General features: G+C 41.1%; 3 protein-coding genes across 4 annotated transcripts; all 3 read right to left on the reverse strand.

Annotated features, from left to right (window-relative positions):
• Nucleotides 1-6,798: 6,798 nt before the first annotated feature.
• LOC118417922 lies at nucleotides 6,799-10,030 on the reverse strand. Its single transcript, XM_035823686.1, has 5 exons — nucleotides 9,852-10,030; nucleotides 9,325-9,418; nucleotides 8,925-9,068; nucleotides 8,113-8,278; nucleotides 6,799-7,626 (listed from the first exon to the last, which is right to left on the reverse strand). Exons 1-5 carry the CDS (start codon nucleotides 9,875-9,877, stop codon nucleotides 7,529-7,531), a joined length of 528 nt encoding a protein of 175 aa, XP_035679579.1. The 5' UTR covers nucleotides 9,878-10,030; the 3' UTR covers nucleotides 6,799-7,528.
• Nucleotides 10,031-11,232: 1,202 nt separating this feature from the next.
• LOC118418384 lies at nucleotides 11,233-15,774 on the reverse strand. 2 transcript variants are annotated; one of them, XM_035824263.1, is made up of 6 exons: nucleotides 15,699-15,774; nucleotides 14,512-14,551; nucleotides 12,952-13,045; nucleotides 12,508-12,648; nucleotides 11,842-12,007; nucleotides 11,233-11,640 (listed from the first exon to the last, which is right to left on the reverse strand). In XM_035824263.1, the coding sequence occupies exons 2-6, from the start codon at nucleotides 14,544-14,546 to the stop codon at nucleotides 11,543-11,545; spliced, it is 534 nt and encodes a 177-aa protein (XP_035680156.1). In that variant the 5' UTR covers nucleotides 14,547-14,551; nucleotides 15,699-15,774; the 3' UTR covers nucleotides 11,233-11,542. The 2 variants fall into 2 exon arrangements, with proteins under 2 accessions (XP_035680156.1, XP_035680157.1); XM_035824264.1 differs by lacking the exon at nucleotides 15,699-15,774 and adding an exon at nucleotides 15,572-15,596.
• Nucleotides 15,775-16,684: 910 nt separating this feature from the next.
• Nucleotides 16,685-18,538, reverse strand: LOC118418383 (pathogen-related protein-like). The gene is made up of 4 exons (XM_035824262.1): nucleotides 18,278-18,538; nucleotides 17,869-18,021; nucleotides 17,320-17,478; nucleotides 16,685-17,043 (listed from the first exon to the last, which is right to left on the reverse strand). The coding sequence occupies exons 1-4, from the start codon at nucleotides 18,458-18,460 to the stop codon at nucleotides 16,762-16,764; spliced, it is 777 nt and encodes a 258-aa protein (XP_035680155.1). The 5' UTR covers nucleotides 18,461-18,538; the 3' UTR covers nucleotides 16,685-16,761.
• Between the last annotated feature and the right edge of the window lie 91 nt (nucleotides 18,539-18,629).

Consider the following 18,629-nt stretch of genomic DNA (forward strand, 5'->3'; position numbering starts at 1 on the left):
AGTCTCCCTCTCTGTAACCACGGTAGATGTCACAGTGGCCAAATGCCTTTCAACTTTCAAGACTGCCTTGCTTGTGTTCACAATCACATGTCCACATGTCCACTGGTAATAAATTATCATCAGACCCCCTTGTGACAGGCCATGTGGAAGTAAAGTATTGCCTGTCAGATCTAGACTGGATCAAGGATGTCAGACTGTCTCCAGGGCAACACAGCCCTTAGCTTCAGGACCAAACTCCCCCCAAAAGGAAATTTTGTCACAGGAGCCTCTCACTCTCTCAGCTCTGAAATTTCCTTGTGAGCAAGTTTTTCCTGGAGTCCAGGAGATGACCTCTGTATAAAAGTCTATGGAAACAGTGTCATGATACGCTGCCTTCCCATTCAGGTCCTGCAGTTTTTTGTAGGGAAACTTTGTGCTTGTACTTAATGGACATTTTGAGCAAGAAAGCAGCCTTTAGTGGACGGGGCTCTGCTACATGTAGAATCCACATAGAGGAGCAACCCAGCCATCCAACTATAATACTTAACTTAAAACTGGTGACTCTTATAATCATTCTTTGAAGTCACATACTGTAAGTCCTACATGGGGCTACTAGTACATGGTTTCAGCAAGTAGGTTGGTTTCAGATGTGGCAGCTGAGGTCAGCCCTTTTGACCTCCTGTGAAAGGAAATGACATCAAATCCTCCCCAAGGAGACCAACATGGGTCTTGCTCCACAGTCTTGACTACTGCAGGGAGTGGTTAATGGTCAATCTCCAAGCAGATGTAAGGATCTTGCTCACTGCAATGCAACTAGCACACAATTCTTTTATCTAGTAGTAGAACATACATTTACATGCATGTCAAGCTTAGGGGGACAATACTTGTATGATTTCTTTGTGGAATCTGCAATTTCATGGTATTTAGTATTGTAAGCTTGAATGGGTTAATTGTTCGGATATTTCCTATAATAGCCAATGACTTATTTGACAACCTTGGCTGATTGTACAGCCAAATGAAGAAGAAGATTTGCTTTCTCCAACAGACAGGGGCCACATAAATAAAGATACATGTGGTCCTACTTGCCAAAACCTCAGTTGTCATGCCTTGTTGGTTAGATAAATCGAGTAGTCCCTGAACAGCATGTGCCTGGCTACTGTGCAAAACATGCCTTGCCATCTGACTCCCCTAAAGGGTAGCGATATTTTACTCCTTCAGGGCTTAAACTCCCCTGGAGCGCTAATGTGAGGTCGGCGGGCTGGCTGCCTTGGCTCCCGGAATAAAACTCACAAAACTCGCTAGCTACCCGGTCCTGTCTAACTCCCAGGGTACTAGATGAGTGCATCTTTAATAGGTCAAGGTCTAATAGGTCAATATCCACCTGTTTTGTCTTCAATGTCAATCAGGTTGCCTTTTGTACATTGTGTTTGGCTTTGTTTTAGTATGCTAGAAAGAGAAGTCAGTCAAAATTGATAAGTACACTGTATTGTGATATAAAACATGCCTTTGCATACATTTAAATGAATTTCTGGGGTAGTCTGATTGTCCAGTAGACACCAGAATCTAAAGGATAGATCAGCTCTACTCATATCATTGTCTTTGGGAGGTAACTAGCTCCTCTGTCTCTGGACCACATGTAAATGCTACAGGCCACAAAGACAAAGAAGTTGTGTGAGTCTGTTTGCTCAAGCGCCTCAGGTCTGTATTACAACCTAAGGGATCAGGCAGGGCAGCATTTTCCTGGCCTGGGACCATCCATTTGGAACTGACCACATCTGGAATATAAGGGACATAGCCCATCGAGTCCCTTCTAAATTAAGGTCCTAAAAGGGTCCTAAAAGCTTTGACAAATTTTAAGATTGAACTAACCTTGTTGAGCAATTAATGTCTAAAAGCCATCTTTTACTCAGAAAAATATGATGATTGTTTGCCCCAACTTTGTCCAGCAAATTTACAAGTTAAATATTTACCTGGGAGGGATTATGTTGAATGTCAAGTTGACTCTTGCATTTTTTTAAGATTCCAAACGCCTCATAGACAGAGGAGAATATAAATTGAAATGAAACTTCTGTAGAATTTTCTCATAATAGTGCTAGTCTACAGCTTCTGGAGAATAGAATCTCTCTGTGGGATAAGCCTTTTTCCCATATACTTTCAGCTTCTATGCAATCTTGGACAAGACAGAAGCTAGAACTGATCTTGGGGTAAAAGATCGTACTGTTACTTTTTTAAGCAGCAAAAGTGGCTATCAGAGGAACCTCTTCACTGATCAGAAGACATAATTAACATCTGCTTGAAGTATAGATCTGGAAGCAAGGTCTGCCTCATACATTCTGTCCAGTATGTCAGTGCCCTGCATGCCTTGAACATCTGCTACCTATCTATTCTATCGATCCCCCCTTCAGCTGGCAAAAAAAAAAATTGGCAAGATAAACCCAGGCTACTAGGTCTTCTGAGGGACGCCAAGAATATTGATAACGTTATAAAACTAATTCGCTAATTTCAAAGGAGATTTTCTGGTAATTATGTAGAGAAACTTGCGGTTTGCAATTACTAGTGGGTCTTCCCAGTCACGTAAACCAACTTACCGTAAAGGCCCGGGGACGGAGCGCGGCCGCATCAATTTCTCCCCATGAAACTGGTGGGCTGCTGCCAAAATCGGCGCTTAAAGATTAAGAAAGAGCGTGGAAATTTTGTAAGATCAGCGGAACTTAATTATTTTTAATAAACTGATCGTCCGACATCGGCTACAGAGAGACGCGGCCGGTCGACCCCGCCTTGGGAAAATCGGCGTCGTGCGCCGACACCCCCCTCCCCACTCCAGTTCTGATGAGTCGTCCCAATGACCGTGCTGACGTTTTTGTTGTCATTTTCCCCCAATTAGCCGTCATCAATTGCCACCACAAAAGAAGAAGAGTCCGAAATGTATGTAATTTCAAATGTGTAAGACACTTTCAAAATAGTCTCCGGCAAGCCGCTCAGACCCTACGAGATTTCTATGTGATTTTATAAGAGCATCGGCAGCCAGGTACAAATAATTTTGCGATATTGTTTGTGTAGCGTGGCGTCATTTATGAATATTAAGAAGGAGGAACTAGCCTTCATTAGGTTTGTCTTCAGTAATTGCTAAAAAATGTCCCTACTGTGAACTTGACAGCCACAGACATGACAAAAAGTCAGTGTTAGTTTTTTTCTCAAATTTGCTCAGAGATGGCTCTAAAATGCACCAGAGAGCCTCTATTTTTTTAACATTTTCTGGGGGAGGCCCCCCATACCCCCCCAACGAGAGGGGGTAACCCCCTCTCGTGCTCTCACCCCGCACAGCCGTCGGCCGCGACATGGCGCACGCCACCAACCCCCCAACCCCAACCCCGCCAAATTTCTGGATCCCCCAGTGATATGCACACCAAGAAGGCTAATTGTTCACAACATATATATATTAACAAGGTCACCCCTCAAAAATTGCCTTTATTTGTAAGGGTCTGCCTAAACACCTAAAACGACCTCACAGAGATCCGAGCCAAAAAATAAACAGCTGCATGGACTTGTGTGTTTAGTGGTGAGAAATTCCCCTTTAGCCAATCTCAAAAGTCAGATTGGTGAAAGCTTGTTTGTAACTGAATAAATTAGCAGGTAAAGTTTTGCAGCTGTGCGCTAGGTCCAAGGTACACAGTCCGGGTTCTAAGTGGTGCGGTTGTACACGAGCAGGGAAAAAGTGCCTTTTGAGGGAATTGACTAATCATAGTTTGTAATTGCTATAAAAAAAGAACCTATGTATAGTTGACGTTGGCAATTTTTTTGGTTATTGGGTAAATGTGCTCAATAAAGAATGAAAAATCTGCTGAAATTTCACATAGCTTCAGTATATATATGAACGCGTATTATAACATAAAAATAATGGGAAGAAAAAACTCATCGATGAGAGGAGCATGGCAAACAAAATACAGGAAAGCCATTACAGAGAAATTTCCACCAGAAGTCACTTTTGCTGCTTGTCAGTAACTGTAATTAGAAGTCAGGTATGACAGATGTTCTATTATTTTCGTAAGTAAACATTAACTTGACAATTTAACATACAGTACTTTTGATGTAATATACAGTCTACGGACTGAACTGATTGCATTCACCTGTATGGAGATTGCAGATAGGTAACTGCAGTCTACAGATAGGTGTATGCAGTCTTAGCACATTTACTGTAGTGTGCAGATAGGTGACTGCAGTCTGCAGTCAGGTATCTGCTATCTGCAGATACCTATCTGCACCTGCAGATAGGTGACTGCAATGTGCAGATAGGTGACTGTAATGTGCAGATAGGTGACTGCAGTCTGCAGATAGGTATATGCAGTCTGCAGATAGGTGACTGCAATCTGCAGATATCGTATGGAGAATTTCTCGTTTTAGTTGAGAATGTGTTCGAAATAAGTACTCTTTTCCACCTGAATGAAGTAAGGAAAGTTGTGTTAAGTACCTTTCTCAAGAACACAAGATCGGTGTCATAACAGCGGATTTGTACCCAGGACCTCTAGGGTCTGAGACAAGCTCTGTCCGTTGAGCCACACATTCTGATGAGGAAAAACCCCGTTCCTGATCCTCAATTAGCGAAAGTCAACGTAGCGAAAGAGAGTACATGACATCGTTCTAACATTATAAGCGATCGGAACAAACTTTTAGGCGAAATTCATGCATGCCGTGCAAAATTTCGTATAGGGAGTGTGCAAAACTTCCACTAACAGCACCGTGCAGTTTGTATAAGCTCTGTTACGATATCCCTGATAACATGCTAATTTGCTAATTATGCCATTCTACACACAAAAATGACACATACCATCAGTGGGTTAGATCCTCCTTGTATTCAAGTCACTTCTAAGGACAACAAAAGTAATCTTGGCAGAAAATCTTCACAACTTTGTGGTTATTTAAACAATGTTACTACTTACTAAGACCTATAAATTAGCCTTTGGTGAACTGCAGTTCCCGCATATTTAATGAGGGTCATGTCTATTCCCTGCATAGATAATGAGCTCAGATTTCGCCCTTGTGCCACATGTGTTAACATCTATGTCCGAAATGATTTTATCATTCTTATACATGTATTAGTGTGGCATTATCTGACGCACTATGTTACACAGAACAGGATTCCTTGTCCAATGTGTAAGAAATGAAGTACATATGCCTTAGGATACCTGAGCTTTTTCCCGCATAATTAATGAGGTAGGCTGACACACGACACCTTTCATAAACAAGACACAATATTTTGAAAAAAACTTTGAAACCTTGGCAAATGCCACTAAGATAAACGTACGTATGTACGTTTATATATATATATATATACATATTGGTTCTTTAAAACTCAAGTGAATCGTTGAGGGAAGTCTATGTTATAAGAACATTTGTGAACAAGTGTCGTCTCTCGTACGTTATTCACATTTTGGCGTTACATATCCTTACTCGTCAATGCAATGCATGCCATACCTGAAACTTACAGTTATAATGATATGTACAGTGAGTGTCTAGCGTAAGCTGCTTGAATACACAGAAATGACCGAAATATCTAACAGTTCCCTCACCGTTTGGCCGTGCTATACCCTCAATGATATGTGCCCAGCTCCCACCGAACCAGCACCGTAATCCACTAACGCAAGCCAGGTTTGTATTTGATACAGTTAAGTAAAGGTAGTGTCATGGTGACGGTTACTCGAGTAAGGCTTACACACAAAGGAACCATTATGCAAGTCTGCCAATAAAAACACTAAACAAAGGTGAGGTGTCGTCGGGTCACCGACAGGTAGAACGAATGACTTGTATATGGTTTTACCTGTGTTTGTAAGTGCGCTTTGTCAGCAATTGAACCATATAATAGCCTTCGGCAAGGTTGACACTATGTCCCGTCCTTGGTCCCTTCTTTCTTTCTTTCTTTCTTTCTTTCTTTCTTTCTTTCTTTCTTTCTTTCTTTCTTTCTTTCTTTTTTTATGTTTTTTATGATTTTTTGGATGTTTTTATGTAACGTAAGTGTTCTGAACAAACTGTATAATTGTGCCTCTCGTGCCCAGGTATTAAGCCAAAGGGACCCGAAATTTGGTATGATAGTGCATGAGATATTTGCTAAAAGGACCCCGTTATCATTTTGGCACAAAATCCCTTTAAAATAAGCCAATTTGGTGTTTTTTTCGTCTTCGTTTTTGTCTTCGCCGCCTCTGAGCGTGTCACCATATATGGTAAATGACGTAATCACCTTGACATGTGCAGGAACAGGTGGCGGCCGTGCACGCGGTCGCTAATTGGATTAGTTAATAACACGGCGCGCGACATTCAGCATAAGATCGGCAACTACACCCAATGAGGAAAGGACTTTCAAATTAGCAGGTTATAATGCTGTGCCGCGGGAGCAGACCGCGCGCCGAAGAATATTGTACCGTCAAAAGTAAGTAAAAACTGTAACACGTTACAGTTTATCTTACAATTGACAACAATACACAAAAGCTGTAACAAATTCGGGAAGCTTGTCGTCCAGCTCAGCCTCCAAGCAGATCTTGTGGTGACAGAAGATAGTATCATAAGCTGGGGAAAGAGTTTAGCCGGCAGAGGAGTTAATTGGTTTCGCGGTGGAATAAAAGTCCTCTGCCAGCTAAACTCCTTCCCCAGATTATGTTACTGTCTTAAACCACCGCAAGATCTGCATGGAGATTAGAGTTTTACGTCACCATCCGGAATGACGAATGAAATCCCCGTGGGGATCCCTCAGAGCATGTCCGAGCTGAGCCAAACATAGGATCGATCTTAGGCCCATTGGGACAAGAATCGAAGCGACAAAACATGGTATCACACACAGACGATCTTTTAGTCTTTTATTCCTATCTTCACAATCAAACTGCACAAAGCAAGGAGTTTAAACCCTCCTTTCACAAGGTGATATCAGTGTGGTAGCCTAGTGTCACCTCTAGTGCCGCTTCTACAACTAACGTTACCGAACTAGTGTCTAAAACTACACTCAATGCTACCACGACTAGGGTCGATTCTACAATATTAAGTCGACCATCTCCGAAATTTCTTATTCTTATTTCAAAATCAAGAGAAAATCAAGGCTGGTGCTGACCTATCATCTATAAAATTTACTCGTTATGACCTAATGTCTCTATGGTAACATTAGCAAGTTCTATGTAGATCTTAAAATATATAAATTTTGGACGTGGCAAAGATGTTGCTCAACTAGCATCTTTTACCACTGCATTGCCCGACAACCTCTAACAAAGTTCTCTTCTCTGCCCATGTTTTTCAGGAAAGCGGCATATAACGTTGTAAAAAAAACACACGCTCTTTCCGTACCCAAAGTAAAGCGCTTACCCAAAAGGGTCCATTAAGTCCTTCGATCCTCTTCAAGTTGGAATGAACCAACCTCGTGTCATGTGACCAGAACGGCTAGGGGCTGATTAAAAGCTTGTTGATAAGTGTTTTACTTTGTGTACGGAAACAGCGTGTACAATTTCTACTAGATCGGTTGCCGTCACAGATAAACGTTCATAAGAACAGCATATTATAAGCTAATTATAATCTAATGTTTGCAAAACGGTTTGATGATGCCGGCCAGATGAGGAAATGACGTCACCAGTTCTTCTTCCTGGCCCAGCTCCAAACGCTTCCAGTCAAAACCTGTAAAAAACGGTGGATAAATAATCGGAATCGCTTTTCAGTAGCTAGTAACTTGTTTTATGTGGTATAAAGAGAGTCTTTAAACGTTTTAAACACAATACAATTCTTAATATAGATTACTGTAACGATAATTCACCTTAATTCACCAAGTAACCTAAATATTTGTTTTTTTTTTTCAATAACAGAGTAGTTACATAGATAGTAAAGTCAAGAAATGGCGGTTTCAAATTACAATATTTAAAAATAAACATATCATATCATGTCATGTCATATCATATTATATTACAAAATGATATCTATGAAATTACCGTCCGTCAAGCTGTCATCCACAAATCCCTTAAAAACAACGGACAAAGGTTTACTAGCGGATAAAGGTGACCTAGTGTTACATCTGCTAATTATAGAGCAGAAACAAGAATAAAATTATGTTTCCCGCTAGCTACAAATATAGTTTCCGTTTACTTTTTACCATTTTGTAATACCTACCTGGTACAACAACCATGCTGCCGAGCGTAAATTTGCCGCCGTGCATTACTTCTGCTGCACACCAAACCCCGGCCGGCACGAGAACTTCATAGCTGGCCTCTCTGTGCTCGAGAGAGCTTCCCAGGATAGCGGAGGAGTAAATGCCGTCTGCACCAATCATATGAATCTGTAATATAACATTAAGCATTAGACAAGTTATTTGTATCTCTAGATCTGTAGCAGCGTAACATCGACTATCATACATTTAGTAATTCCACCAGGTGCCATAATACCGCCACCTAAAAAACGTCAGTAAATAGGTCTTACCATGATTGTCTTAAACACAGAATGTAAAATATCTTAAATATGATACAATTCAGATATTTAGGTGTTGAAGACAATCTTGAGAAGGCCTCTATAACAACGTTTTTTTAGGTGGCGGTATAATGGCACCTGGTGGAATTATGAGAATGTATGTTAGAAGATGCAATTTTTAATCGTCAGCACAGAGAGAGCAAATTGGTAAAAGAATATGCCAATGATGTAGACATGAAGTTTGCCACATCGTTGTGATTTCCATTAATTGACGTGACAAAACATAGCTGTAGATTCACAGATTCCTGAACCATGAAAGTTGGAGTTGAAAATTCCGGTACGTCCAAATGTGCAAGTTGAAGTTTTATATCCTACAGACATCTGTCATTTGGCGCATGAGTTTAAGAAATAAAATGGTTATCAGTGTTGTTTTTTTGTTTGTTAATTTAGAATGACAGGCACTGTTACTTTAATTTCATAGTCACGAGGTTCGAGCATCAAGATAAAAGAACAGTCACCTTGAGACAGCCGCCATCTTGGTACAGCCATATTTCGTCTTTTGACGATAGTCGGCGCCAGGTAGACGGAACATCTTCCGGCAGCAGGTAGAAACAAACTGTGGCGGCGCTGGACTCAGTGCCATCTTTGCGATCCTCTGTAGTCTGTTGGTGGAAAGAGCAGTTGTGTGTTCAACTATAATCCTTACGGACTGCTTATTAATGGCTACATGTTTTCGGTGACCAGTGACCTATAACCACCTGACCAGTGCCCTATAACCACCAAATAAACCACCGAATGAGCGAGGCGAGGAATGAAGACCTGTGATCGGATCATATAGCCTGACCATATGGCAATGGCTGTTTCGTACACACACATAAAATGAAAATTGGATAAATGTCCGAAGAATGGTAATCTTACCTGAAAATGGACGGCAGACCTGAAGGACTCTCTATACCAGCCTCCCTCTGGATGTTTCTGCATGTTGTACATCTCCACAAGCTGATGGAACCCACTTGAGCAAGAAAACAAGCAAAAAATGACGTCGGTCTGAAACGTTCACATGTGTCTACAAAATTATACAGTCGTAGTTTGCAAGAATTTGTGAGTATGTACTTGGACAACTAACGCTGTTGAGAGCACACACAAACAATAGCACGGCAAACTGCCGTGAAGCCGGTTATTTTGTACCTGGTACAATATACCGGAACCAGTGCAACAGCCATGGGTTGACGCTACAAACAGAATTCTATGTATGGCACATACTGCTTCATCGCCTTATCTTCGAAAATCTTACAAAGATTATAGGAGTTAAACACACAAACACCAGTAGCATGGTTCCCTTGCTCTGGCCTACAGACATGGAGGTAAAACAAAGAGAGAGCATATTGAGTGAATTCGGAATGTTCCCTTTCAGATTGAGAATTCAAAAGTAAAATTAAACTTACCTCCTCTTCACCATTTCCTGAGACATTCTTGATGTCGACTTCACTTCTCACAGCCGCAAAAGACAACCTGAGTGTGACTAAAATTGTCTTATTGTACGCCAAAAAGCAGTTACTCAAGCAGCTGGATATGATTTTGGAAACGGTCTGGCAATTCAACCAGCTGTAGCATCCACTACTTTTCGTCAGTGACACTGAAGTGATCCGGAAGAGACTGGTCTTTTATACCCTAGCCATGAATGAAGACAATTTCAGATGTCCAATAGAAAACATTATAAGACAACGTCAAGCTGAAGACAATTTGAATTACAATAGAAAACAATGGAAAGGCAAAGTCAGGCTGAAGTTTTCGAATTTCAATAGTGAGCCACAGTATTGTTGTCTTATTGAAGTTGTCTGTCCTTCACAGAGCATGCACGGATACTAGGCCTAGTTTTTCTGGTTTTCAAATAGGCTTATAAATCATATAACTTTTTCGTTCCTTTTCATTCCTTTTCGTTCTTTTTCGTTCCTTTTCGCTCTCTTTCGTTCCTTTTCATTCCCTTTCGCACTTTTGGTAGACCCACAAAATGTATACCCCCAGACTGATGAATCAGTTTAACCTTGACAGCCGTTTGTGTGCATTCAAATGATTTCTTTTCGAAAATTTATTGATGGTCATACTGATCAAATCATATTTACGAGTACCACTACAAACGAAACTGAACTACAGAAAGTCATCGCAGATGTTGTTGCATTCTTTTGTTGGCGTCTGTGGGCAATAATAACAGTTTGATAGCTGTGGCCTACATCTTATTAGAGACATTACACTACACGTCAAATCAGATATTGAGTCCTTTCTTTTGATCTTCTTAACCTTTCTTCACAAATAGATATCACGTTATATTACTCAGACTGTGTTCATATAAATCACTCGCGGAGTCGGCCCTTTTCACAAGTGATATCCTTTTCTTTTCTTTTATGAGAAATCAAATTAATGATTTTTCACAGTCACTCACGACAATGCTTTCACCAACAAGGAAACGGTACACGGCAGTTTATGTCTAAAAAGTGAAACGGTTTCCAGCGCTCAGGTTTGAGGTCACAAGCTCGATATCTGCTGTGAAATGATGTTAAATTCTACTGATAGCAAGAAACTAAATGCATACAATTATCTACAATGATATAATATCGCACCACCACATGATAAACAACCAACTTTCAACAGCGATTGCAATACAAAAGACGTATGACAATTTCCTTGTACACGTGTATGTGATGAAAATAAATCTACATGTATGACTACAACACGTATATAGAGGGTCTGTGACGAACCATAGCGCATGAATATACTTATAATTGAGGAGGCTGATCAACTCAAAGAAATTTACTTTCAAAGTCATTGAAAAGGCACGGTGGCAGATTTCATACGAAGCATAAAACTTAAGATATCCTTAAATGTAGACCTCGACAAGCTCATAAATCTAAAATGATAAACGTAAATTAAGAAAGATACGTGTCAGATTTATTAATGTACTTAAAATCTTAAAATCAACTGTAACTCCATATGAGGTAAAAGATACTAAAATGTAAAAAAAAATCTTACTTTTATTATTATGATAAAGGAACAATTATATCGAATTTTCCACATCAAGTGGTCATAAACTGAAACCCTCACTTATGCTATTTAGAAATACAGCTTAACGTTATATCAGCTAATGTTTGCAAAACGATTTAATGATGCTAGATAAATGAGGAAAGGACGTCATCAGCTCTTCTTCCTCGCCGAGCTCCAAACATTTCCAGTCAAAACCTGTGGACAGACGAAGATTTAAGTAGCTGGTAACTTATTCTATTTGTCATAGATTTTGCACCCTCTCTATGAAAAATGTTCTGCAAATTGTAGAACAGAACCGTGAATTACAATACTATAATACTAATAATTACCATTGCATATGTATGCTACTCGCTAGTCTTAGTTTACCTTTAAAGTTTAACATTTTATGATACCTACCTGGTGCAACAACACAGCTTATGAGCGTGAACTCTCCACCTTGTAGTACTTCTGCTGCCCCCCAAACTCCGGCGGGCACGAGGACTTCATACTTGGCCTCTCTGTGCTCAAGGGTGCTCCCCAGGATAGCGGAGGAGTAGATACCATTTGCGTCAATCATATGAATCTATTACATCAAAACATTAAATGAGGTTAAGATCGCAATAAGATAATCCCTTATTAAGAGTGATTACTGAAGTTGAATATATGGGTATGTCATGCCTAATCGGCTTCTCTAGGTATATAGATTTCATGCAATAAAATATTGACTTTTTCTGCCAATTTACGGTGACGCAGAAGAATGATGGCTGTCACTGCAATATGCCGCGCACGTTTAAACCGAGAAAATGCTTACTACTTCAGTCAAATAAGAAAGTTTTTAGTTAGTTAAAGTCCTTCCCCTGTCTGATGGCGCATAGGACGGCGCCCATCTCCGTTTCAATAGCCCTGGGCCACACAACGTAGTGGTGTGTGTTCAACTCTTTCCCGACTGCTGAGTGCTAAGCAGACAAAGCTTAATGTAACATTTTTAGAGTCTTTGGTATGACTCGGCCGGAGACTCATATCTGTGGCGTTTCTTCGGGAAGTTTTGATGGTCAATCAGAAATAGAAAAAAAAAACAGTCACCTTGAGACAGCCGCCATCTTGGTACAGCCATATTTCGTCTGACGTCAGTTTGCGCCAGGTGGAGCGTACATCTTCCGGCAGCAGGTAGTAACAGACTGTGGCGGCGGTGTGCTCAGTACCGTCTTTTTTATCCTCTGTAGTCTGGAGAAAGATTTGTTACGTTATAAAACAGTTAGAACATGACCGTCAGTAACCTATGACCACCAATCGAATAAAGCACAGAGTGAGTGAAGCGAAGAATGGATACTTACGATTGGTCCACACAGGCTTTCCATACAATAATTCTTTTCTTTACATGTATACAGTGTCTTTTGTTAACAAAAGACGACGCATATCAGTACAGTCCCATGGCTACTAGTACTTTGACGTGCTGAAGCTGCACGTAAATGTAGTCCCATACGCACAAAAATCCCCCCATACATGAATATATCATGATGATTTTACCTGAAAACGAACAGACGACCTGAAGGTCTCTCCGTACCAGCCTCCCTCAGGGTGTTTCTGCAGGTTGTACATGTCTACAAGCTGTTGGAACCCACTGTGGCAAGTAAGAGTACAAAAATCATAGACGTACCAACCTTTTTGAAGTTTTTCAACTGTAGTACAACACAAATTATTCTCACCTCGAATTTTCAGTCGCTCTTCCGTCGACCTTCTTCAGGAGTGACGATTCAGTTACTCTGATCACGTGACTTGGAGACACGTGATTCGAGTAACGAATCATAAATGCCTGGCAGACGATATCGGCCCCCGTCTCTGTTGAGTGTCGGCTGATGTGCTCTTATGTAGATGGCCTCCTTTACCCCCCTCGCAAAGTAATCCGATTCGGTGTCCAATATTTTCGCGAGCCACAACGTACAAACCTGTTTTAGACCTACACGAACCCTACGACAGTCACTGGTGGCACCAAAAGACAAAACAAAGAAGGAGGATAAGTGTGGCGTGATATACCACATCCCGTGTCAGGGAAGAAATACCCGTGGTCCCTGCCAAGAATCATACATTGGGGAAACTGAGCGCTCGCTCAAGACTAGGTTCTTGGAGCACAGGAGAAAGAGTTCGACCTCGTCGGAGGTATCACAACACATTCATATTGAGTCACCGGGACAGTTCATCAGCTTGGACAAAGTACAAATATTGGACACCGAATCGGATTACTTTGCGAGGGGGGTAAAGGAGGCCATCTACATAAGAGCACATCAGCCGACACTCAACAGAGACGGGGGCCGATATCGTCTGCCAGGCATTTATGATTCGTTACTCGAATCACGTGTCTCCAAGTCACGTGATCAGAGTAACTGAATCGTCACTCCTGAAGAAGGTCGACGGAAGAGCGACTGAAAATTCGAGGTGAGAATAATTTGTGTTGTACTACAGTTGAAAAACTTCAATATGTATTCTATCAACACAGATGAGCTTTCATGCTAACGTACCAACCTTCATTAGGCTAACGTCACATCTTCAAACCGGGGCCCGTGGTTTGTGAAAACGAAACACAGATATGTATACTAGGTAAAGTATACACAAATAATGCCCACAACTATTCTTTTCACGTCTTTTGTAGCTTGGTGTCTTGTGAACGAAAGCTGTCCGGCCGGGCCCCGGTTTGGAAATGTGACGTGGGTCTAAAACCGAGACGAGGGCAGGTGCAGACTTTCAACCACACTTGACCAGGTGCTTATACGTCACATGTGTGGAAAATACGAGCAATATCGGGTTATCCTAAAGAAGACAAGAAAACTGCTTAAAAATTCGGCGAGCCCAAAGCCAAAGTTTATGTGTTGGTAGAAAGATTAACCGTTTCCCATAACGCGGAATGCTCAAACATATAAATGCCGACAACAATTATCACCAATAATCATTATCAATGCAATAATAAGGTTTCGTTGGCCCTGGTCAAGATATGAATCTAATATATAAAGACTACAGTAAACCATGTTTTGACAAGGTTACGTATGCGTAAGGTATTTTAGTTTGGCAAATATGAATTAGAATTCAACATACCTTTCATTTCTTGTCTCCACTGTTTCACGGGCCATTCTTTCTGTAGCAAAAAAAAATCATGATAAGCGGTAAGACTTGATATTTCACCCCATACATGTATATATTCGAATGTTGGCAGAAATGACGCAACCAGTTCTTGCAGTCCGCGAAGCTAGAAGAGTGAACTCTAAGATGAACGGATGCCATTTTAAGAATGTCTCAGGCCGACAGGATGTCAGGGCGGACGGGGGTCAACGCCCGAACGATGTCACCTTAACTTACCTTTTGTTCAACCGCCAAGAATTGAAAACAGACTCCATTGAAATAGTTCACTGACCTTATAAGGAGCTTATTACTGACGCATCGAGTATATTTTCCTTTTGTGTTAGTGGCGACACAAACCTTTTTAACATGGAAAGTGCATGTATGTAGTTATCTGTATAGAATGATAAGTATAACATTAAAACGCTTCAATATGAGGCTCTGTGATTCAAACCACGCTGACGTGACCCATAACAGTGACGTGCCCATCCTAATCTCTTGGGCCCGGAAGTGACTTTGGCTTCTCGCGCCACTTTTCTTAGAGTCGTATGGCAACAATCTGTTATTTCCTTATTAAGATTCTTACATTTCCACTGCTTCCATAGTAGAAGCTATAAGTCTCGTGAGTTTGAAGGCACTGTCTGTTCTCAATATTTCACGGCATTGGATTGAAAATCGCTGTGCGTAGAAAGGCGTAGTTGGGTGGAGCCACAGGAAACCCCTTAACATGTTTCTTAACATTCATCGATTGAAATTTTTAACGCGCTCGTTCAGGGCATTCTCGACTGTACATGTATACGTATCAGTCAAAGCAGTGAATTGATAATTGAATAAAAAAAATCCTGAATTAATGGTACAAGTCTCAAGAAGAAGCTGTACAAATTTGTAGTGTTAAGGTCATATGAACTGCGATGGCTGAAAGAACACCCGATCACTTACCCTCCTTTCATGCTGGTATACAACAATCAGTGAATCCTTTTACATAGTTTTAGGCTTCAGTTTCATTATGATGAAATGATATTTTTCCATAATGACTTACCTTAGATTTGTAGCGCCAGCCTTAGTTAGACGTTCTCACAATCTGTCGTCGTTGTCTGTTTTTCACAGAGCAATGGTACAAAGGTCAACGAAGACAAAGGTTAGCAAAGACATGCCACATAGACTACCAAGTATCAACACATTCCATCCGAGTCTTATGGGATCATGATCATCGTGTTGACTGAAAGCACAACCTCTTCCGGGCAAAAGTAACAAGGGCGGTTCAACGTTGTTGAGATCTTTTGCTATTGTCCTTCTGACGTCACGTCTGTGACCTTTTCTGTGACATTAGGTGTGGCGCTTGGTCTCCGTGCATTGTTAATCAAGAACAGTTCACCGACTCCATTAATTAATTTATTTATTAAGTGCACTCCATACCATCACCAAGTAATATTATTAGTAACTACGAAAGTCACAAAATTTGCATAACATTTTACTTACTAAGAATGTTTATCATTATCATGAATATCATAACCATGAATATATTACTTCTCTCATTTATTTACCGCTGAGTTAGTGCAGCCTTTGCTTTCTATACATCAGGAAAGAAGTCTGGGTGTGGGCAGACGTTTAAGAAAATTTTGACGTCATTTCCTTTTGCAAAGGTCGATGTGGTGACACGCACGTACACCGAACTGGAGATAACAGCAGACGTGTGACTCACACTTTTCACAGTGTAGTGTCTCATCAAGGTTGCGACATCTATCGACCTCTGCCAGAAGTGCACTTACAACTGCTTCTAGCTTTCCACTGCATGTATAATACGTGTACTCGACAAACAATATGTAGGTTCTAAGGAGTGGGGGTGAACATCTTTCACCGTTCGAACGATATCGATATACCATCAAAACAATGTGTCACTGTGTATCAAAACAAGTCAAGGATGTGTTGCAAAATAGAAACAACCACCTGAATATCAATAATTCGTTTATCAAAACAACAACCAAAAAGAACTTACAAATCCCACTCAAGTCTAAACTGGAGTCATTATGTAACCTAAGGCGAAGAAGCTATCAATTTTCAGTAGAATTCGTACTTTGTATTGTTGATGCACTAGTCTCTATCAATTACGGTCGTAAAACAAAGTTTCAAGGCAAACAGAACAGGGAAAGACTCAATCTTTGTGCGATGCCATTCTGTGCAATATTACTTTGTACCCAGTACAATATTAATACTTGAAATGACCGCTACTTATAAGACACATTTGAATTTGGGGCACATCGGACAGGCAGATTCCTTCTCTGTAGACAGTTGACACGGACGTTCAGTGGTATCCTCTAACAGAGCCTTCAGGAACTCTTCCGGCTTGTAGTCGATCTGGATGGAGACGATCTTGTTGTTCTTGTCCAGTTCCACCACAGCGGAGCCGTACATTTCGATAAGGTGGCCTGAACCCCGGCGACCCAGGTACTGTCCGGTGAAGTGGGCCCAGTGACGCCACGTAAAGGCTACAATTGGGGGTCCCGAAGACACCTATTTTAAAACAAATATTGTCGGAGGATTTCAGCTATTAACTTCGTTTCAATGCTACAGGAAACGTATGCAAGGGATATATTGTATACTACACACATTTTTAAACTGTTCCAAAGATGCAATAAATTCTAAGGCAGTACGTTAATTTACCCGGTACAAACTGACAAGAAAAAGGTGTCTGTTTTCTGTATCATTACAACTTGCCAATTTACGACATCCGTTCGACAATAATGTCGTTTAAGTTCTGTTACTAGACTGTATCATGAAGTATCCTACCTCCAGGACCTCCCAAGGAAACCCTTTGGGGAAAGCTCCGCGAAACGGACGAAGCGAAAACTGAAAATCTTGCTTCTCTGCGTCAAATAGTTCCTTCTTACAATCCCACATCAGCCAGTTGTAGCTCCCAACCGCATCGCTTTCTTCTGCATTGAAGATCTAAGTTATGTAAAGGTACATAACAGTTATACAAAACATGCTTAAACACATGCTTAGTAAGAAAGAGGCAGTAACCCAGCCCAGTAGCTTCAAGTAACGGCCCTGATGTACTTCACGCTATGTCTTGCTGGCCACCCGTGAGCCAATAAGACAAGCCCCTTACTATTGTTGGGGGAAATGATATGAGCCAATCACGTTGCCTCTTGACTGTAGGTGGCGTCGGGATTGGATAGTGACTTTGCCTCCAAGACGGGCGGACATGTTAAGGGTGTTATCACAAAAGACGACCGAATTATAATGGCCACAAAAGACACTTGTTTCATATAGCATAACACAGGCTTGCAAGATTTAACATTAAGTTATAGCTAGTACAACAACAAAGGTACGAACTTTCCCTCCGTTAGCTTGCACATGGTAGTTCTCCTTGTTGATCGTAGACCACTGGTCTAGTTCCTTGAAGTGGGCTGACTCAGTCTCCCATCTTTTCACGAAGTTTTCCACCATGAGTTCTAGTGACCCAGCAAGATGATTTTTGGTTTTCCCCTACACATGCATAAGTAAAACGAAATGTATTTGGTAATGCATCTCCAAATGTACTTGGCAAATATCATTAAAAAATCAAGAAGGCTTTGGATATCTATGAAAGATTATTGAGAGATACGTGCAATCGATGGACGCTCAACGGTCTGTCAATGGTTTCAATGGTCCATCAGGGGTCTCACGTGTCTATCAATGGATTCAACGGCCTCTTAATAATTGTCTCACTTTTGCAGAATTTCCTACTTCAAACAATGCCTACCTTCATATATTCCAGGTTCACCATTGTGTAGTCTGGTTTGCCGTATTTCCACTTGATGTTTGGGTCGTCCAGGTTTCCGCGCTCGGGCTCCAGGAAACCTTTTTCTCTTTTCATTTTCTCCAGCTCCAGTCTTGCTTTGATGACGTCACTCGCCGAACAACCGATGCCCCATGACCCTGACATGCTCGCCTGTTCTTTAGTTTCTCAAGGTAAAGACAAAAGGGTCATTTCTGCTGTAAATGGACCAGACCTGATAGTCTGATCTTATGTAACGTGCAAAACCAGTGCGTCACGTCTTAAAGCTTTAATTTGCGAATTGTCGTCAGACCGGTTTGGTTTGCAAGGATGTTCT

This window comes from Branchiostoma floridae, chromosome 6 (genome assembly GCF_000003815.2).
Source record: "Branchiostoma floridae strain S238N-H82 chromosome 6, Bfl_VNyyK, whole genome shotgun sequence".
NCBI classification, from domain to species: Eukaryota; Metazoa; Chordata; class Leptocardii; order Amphioxiformes; family Branchiostomatidae; genus Branchiostoma; species Branchiostoma floridae.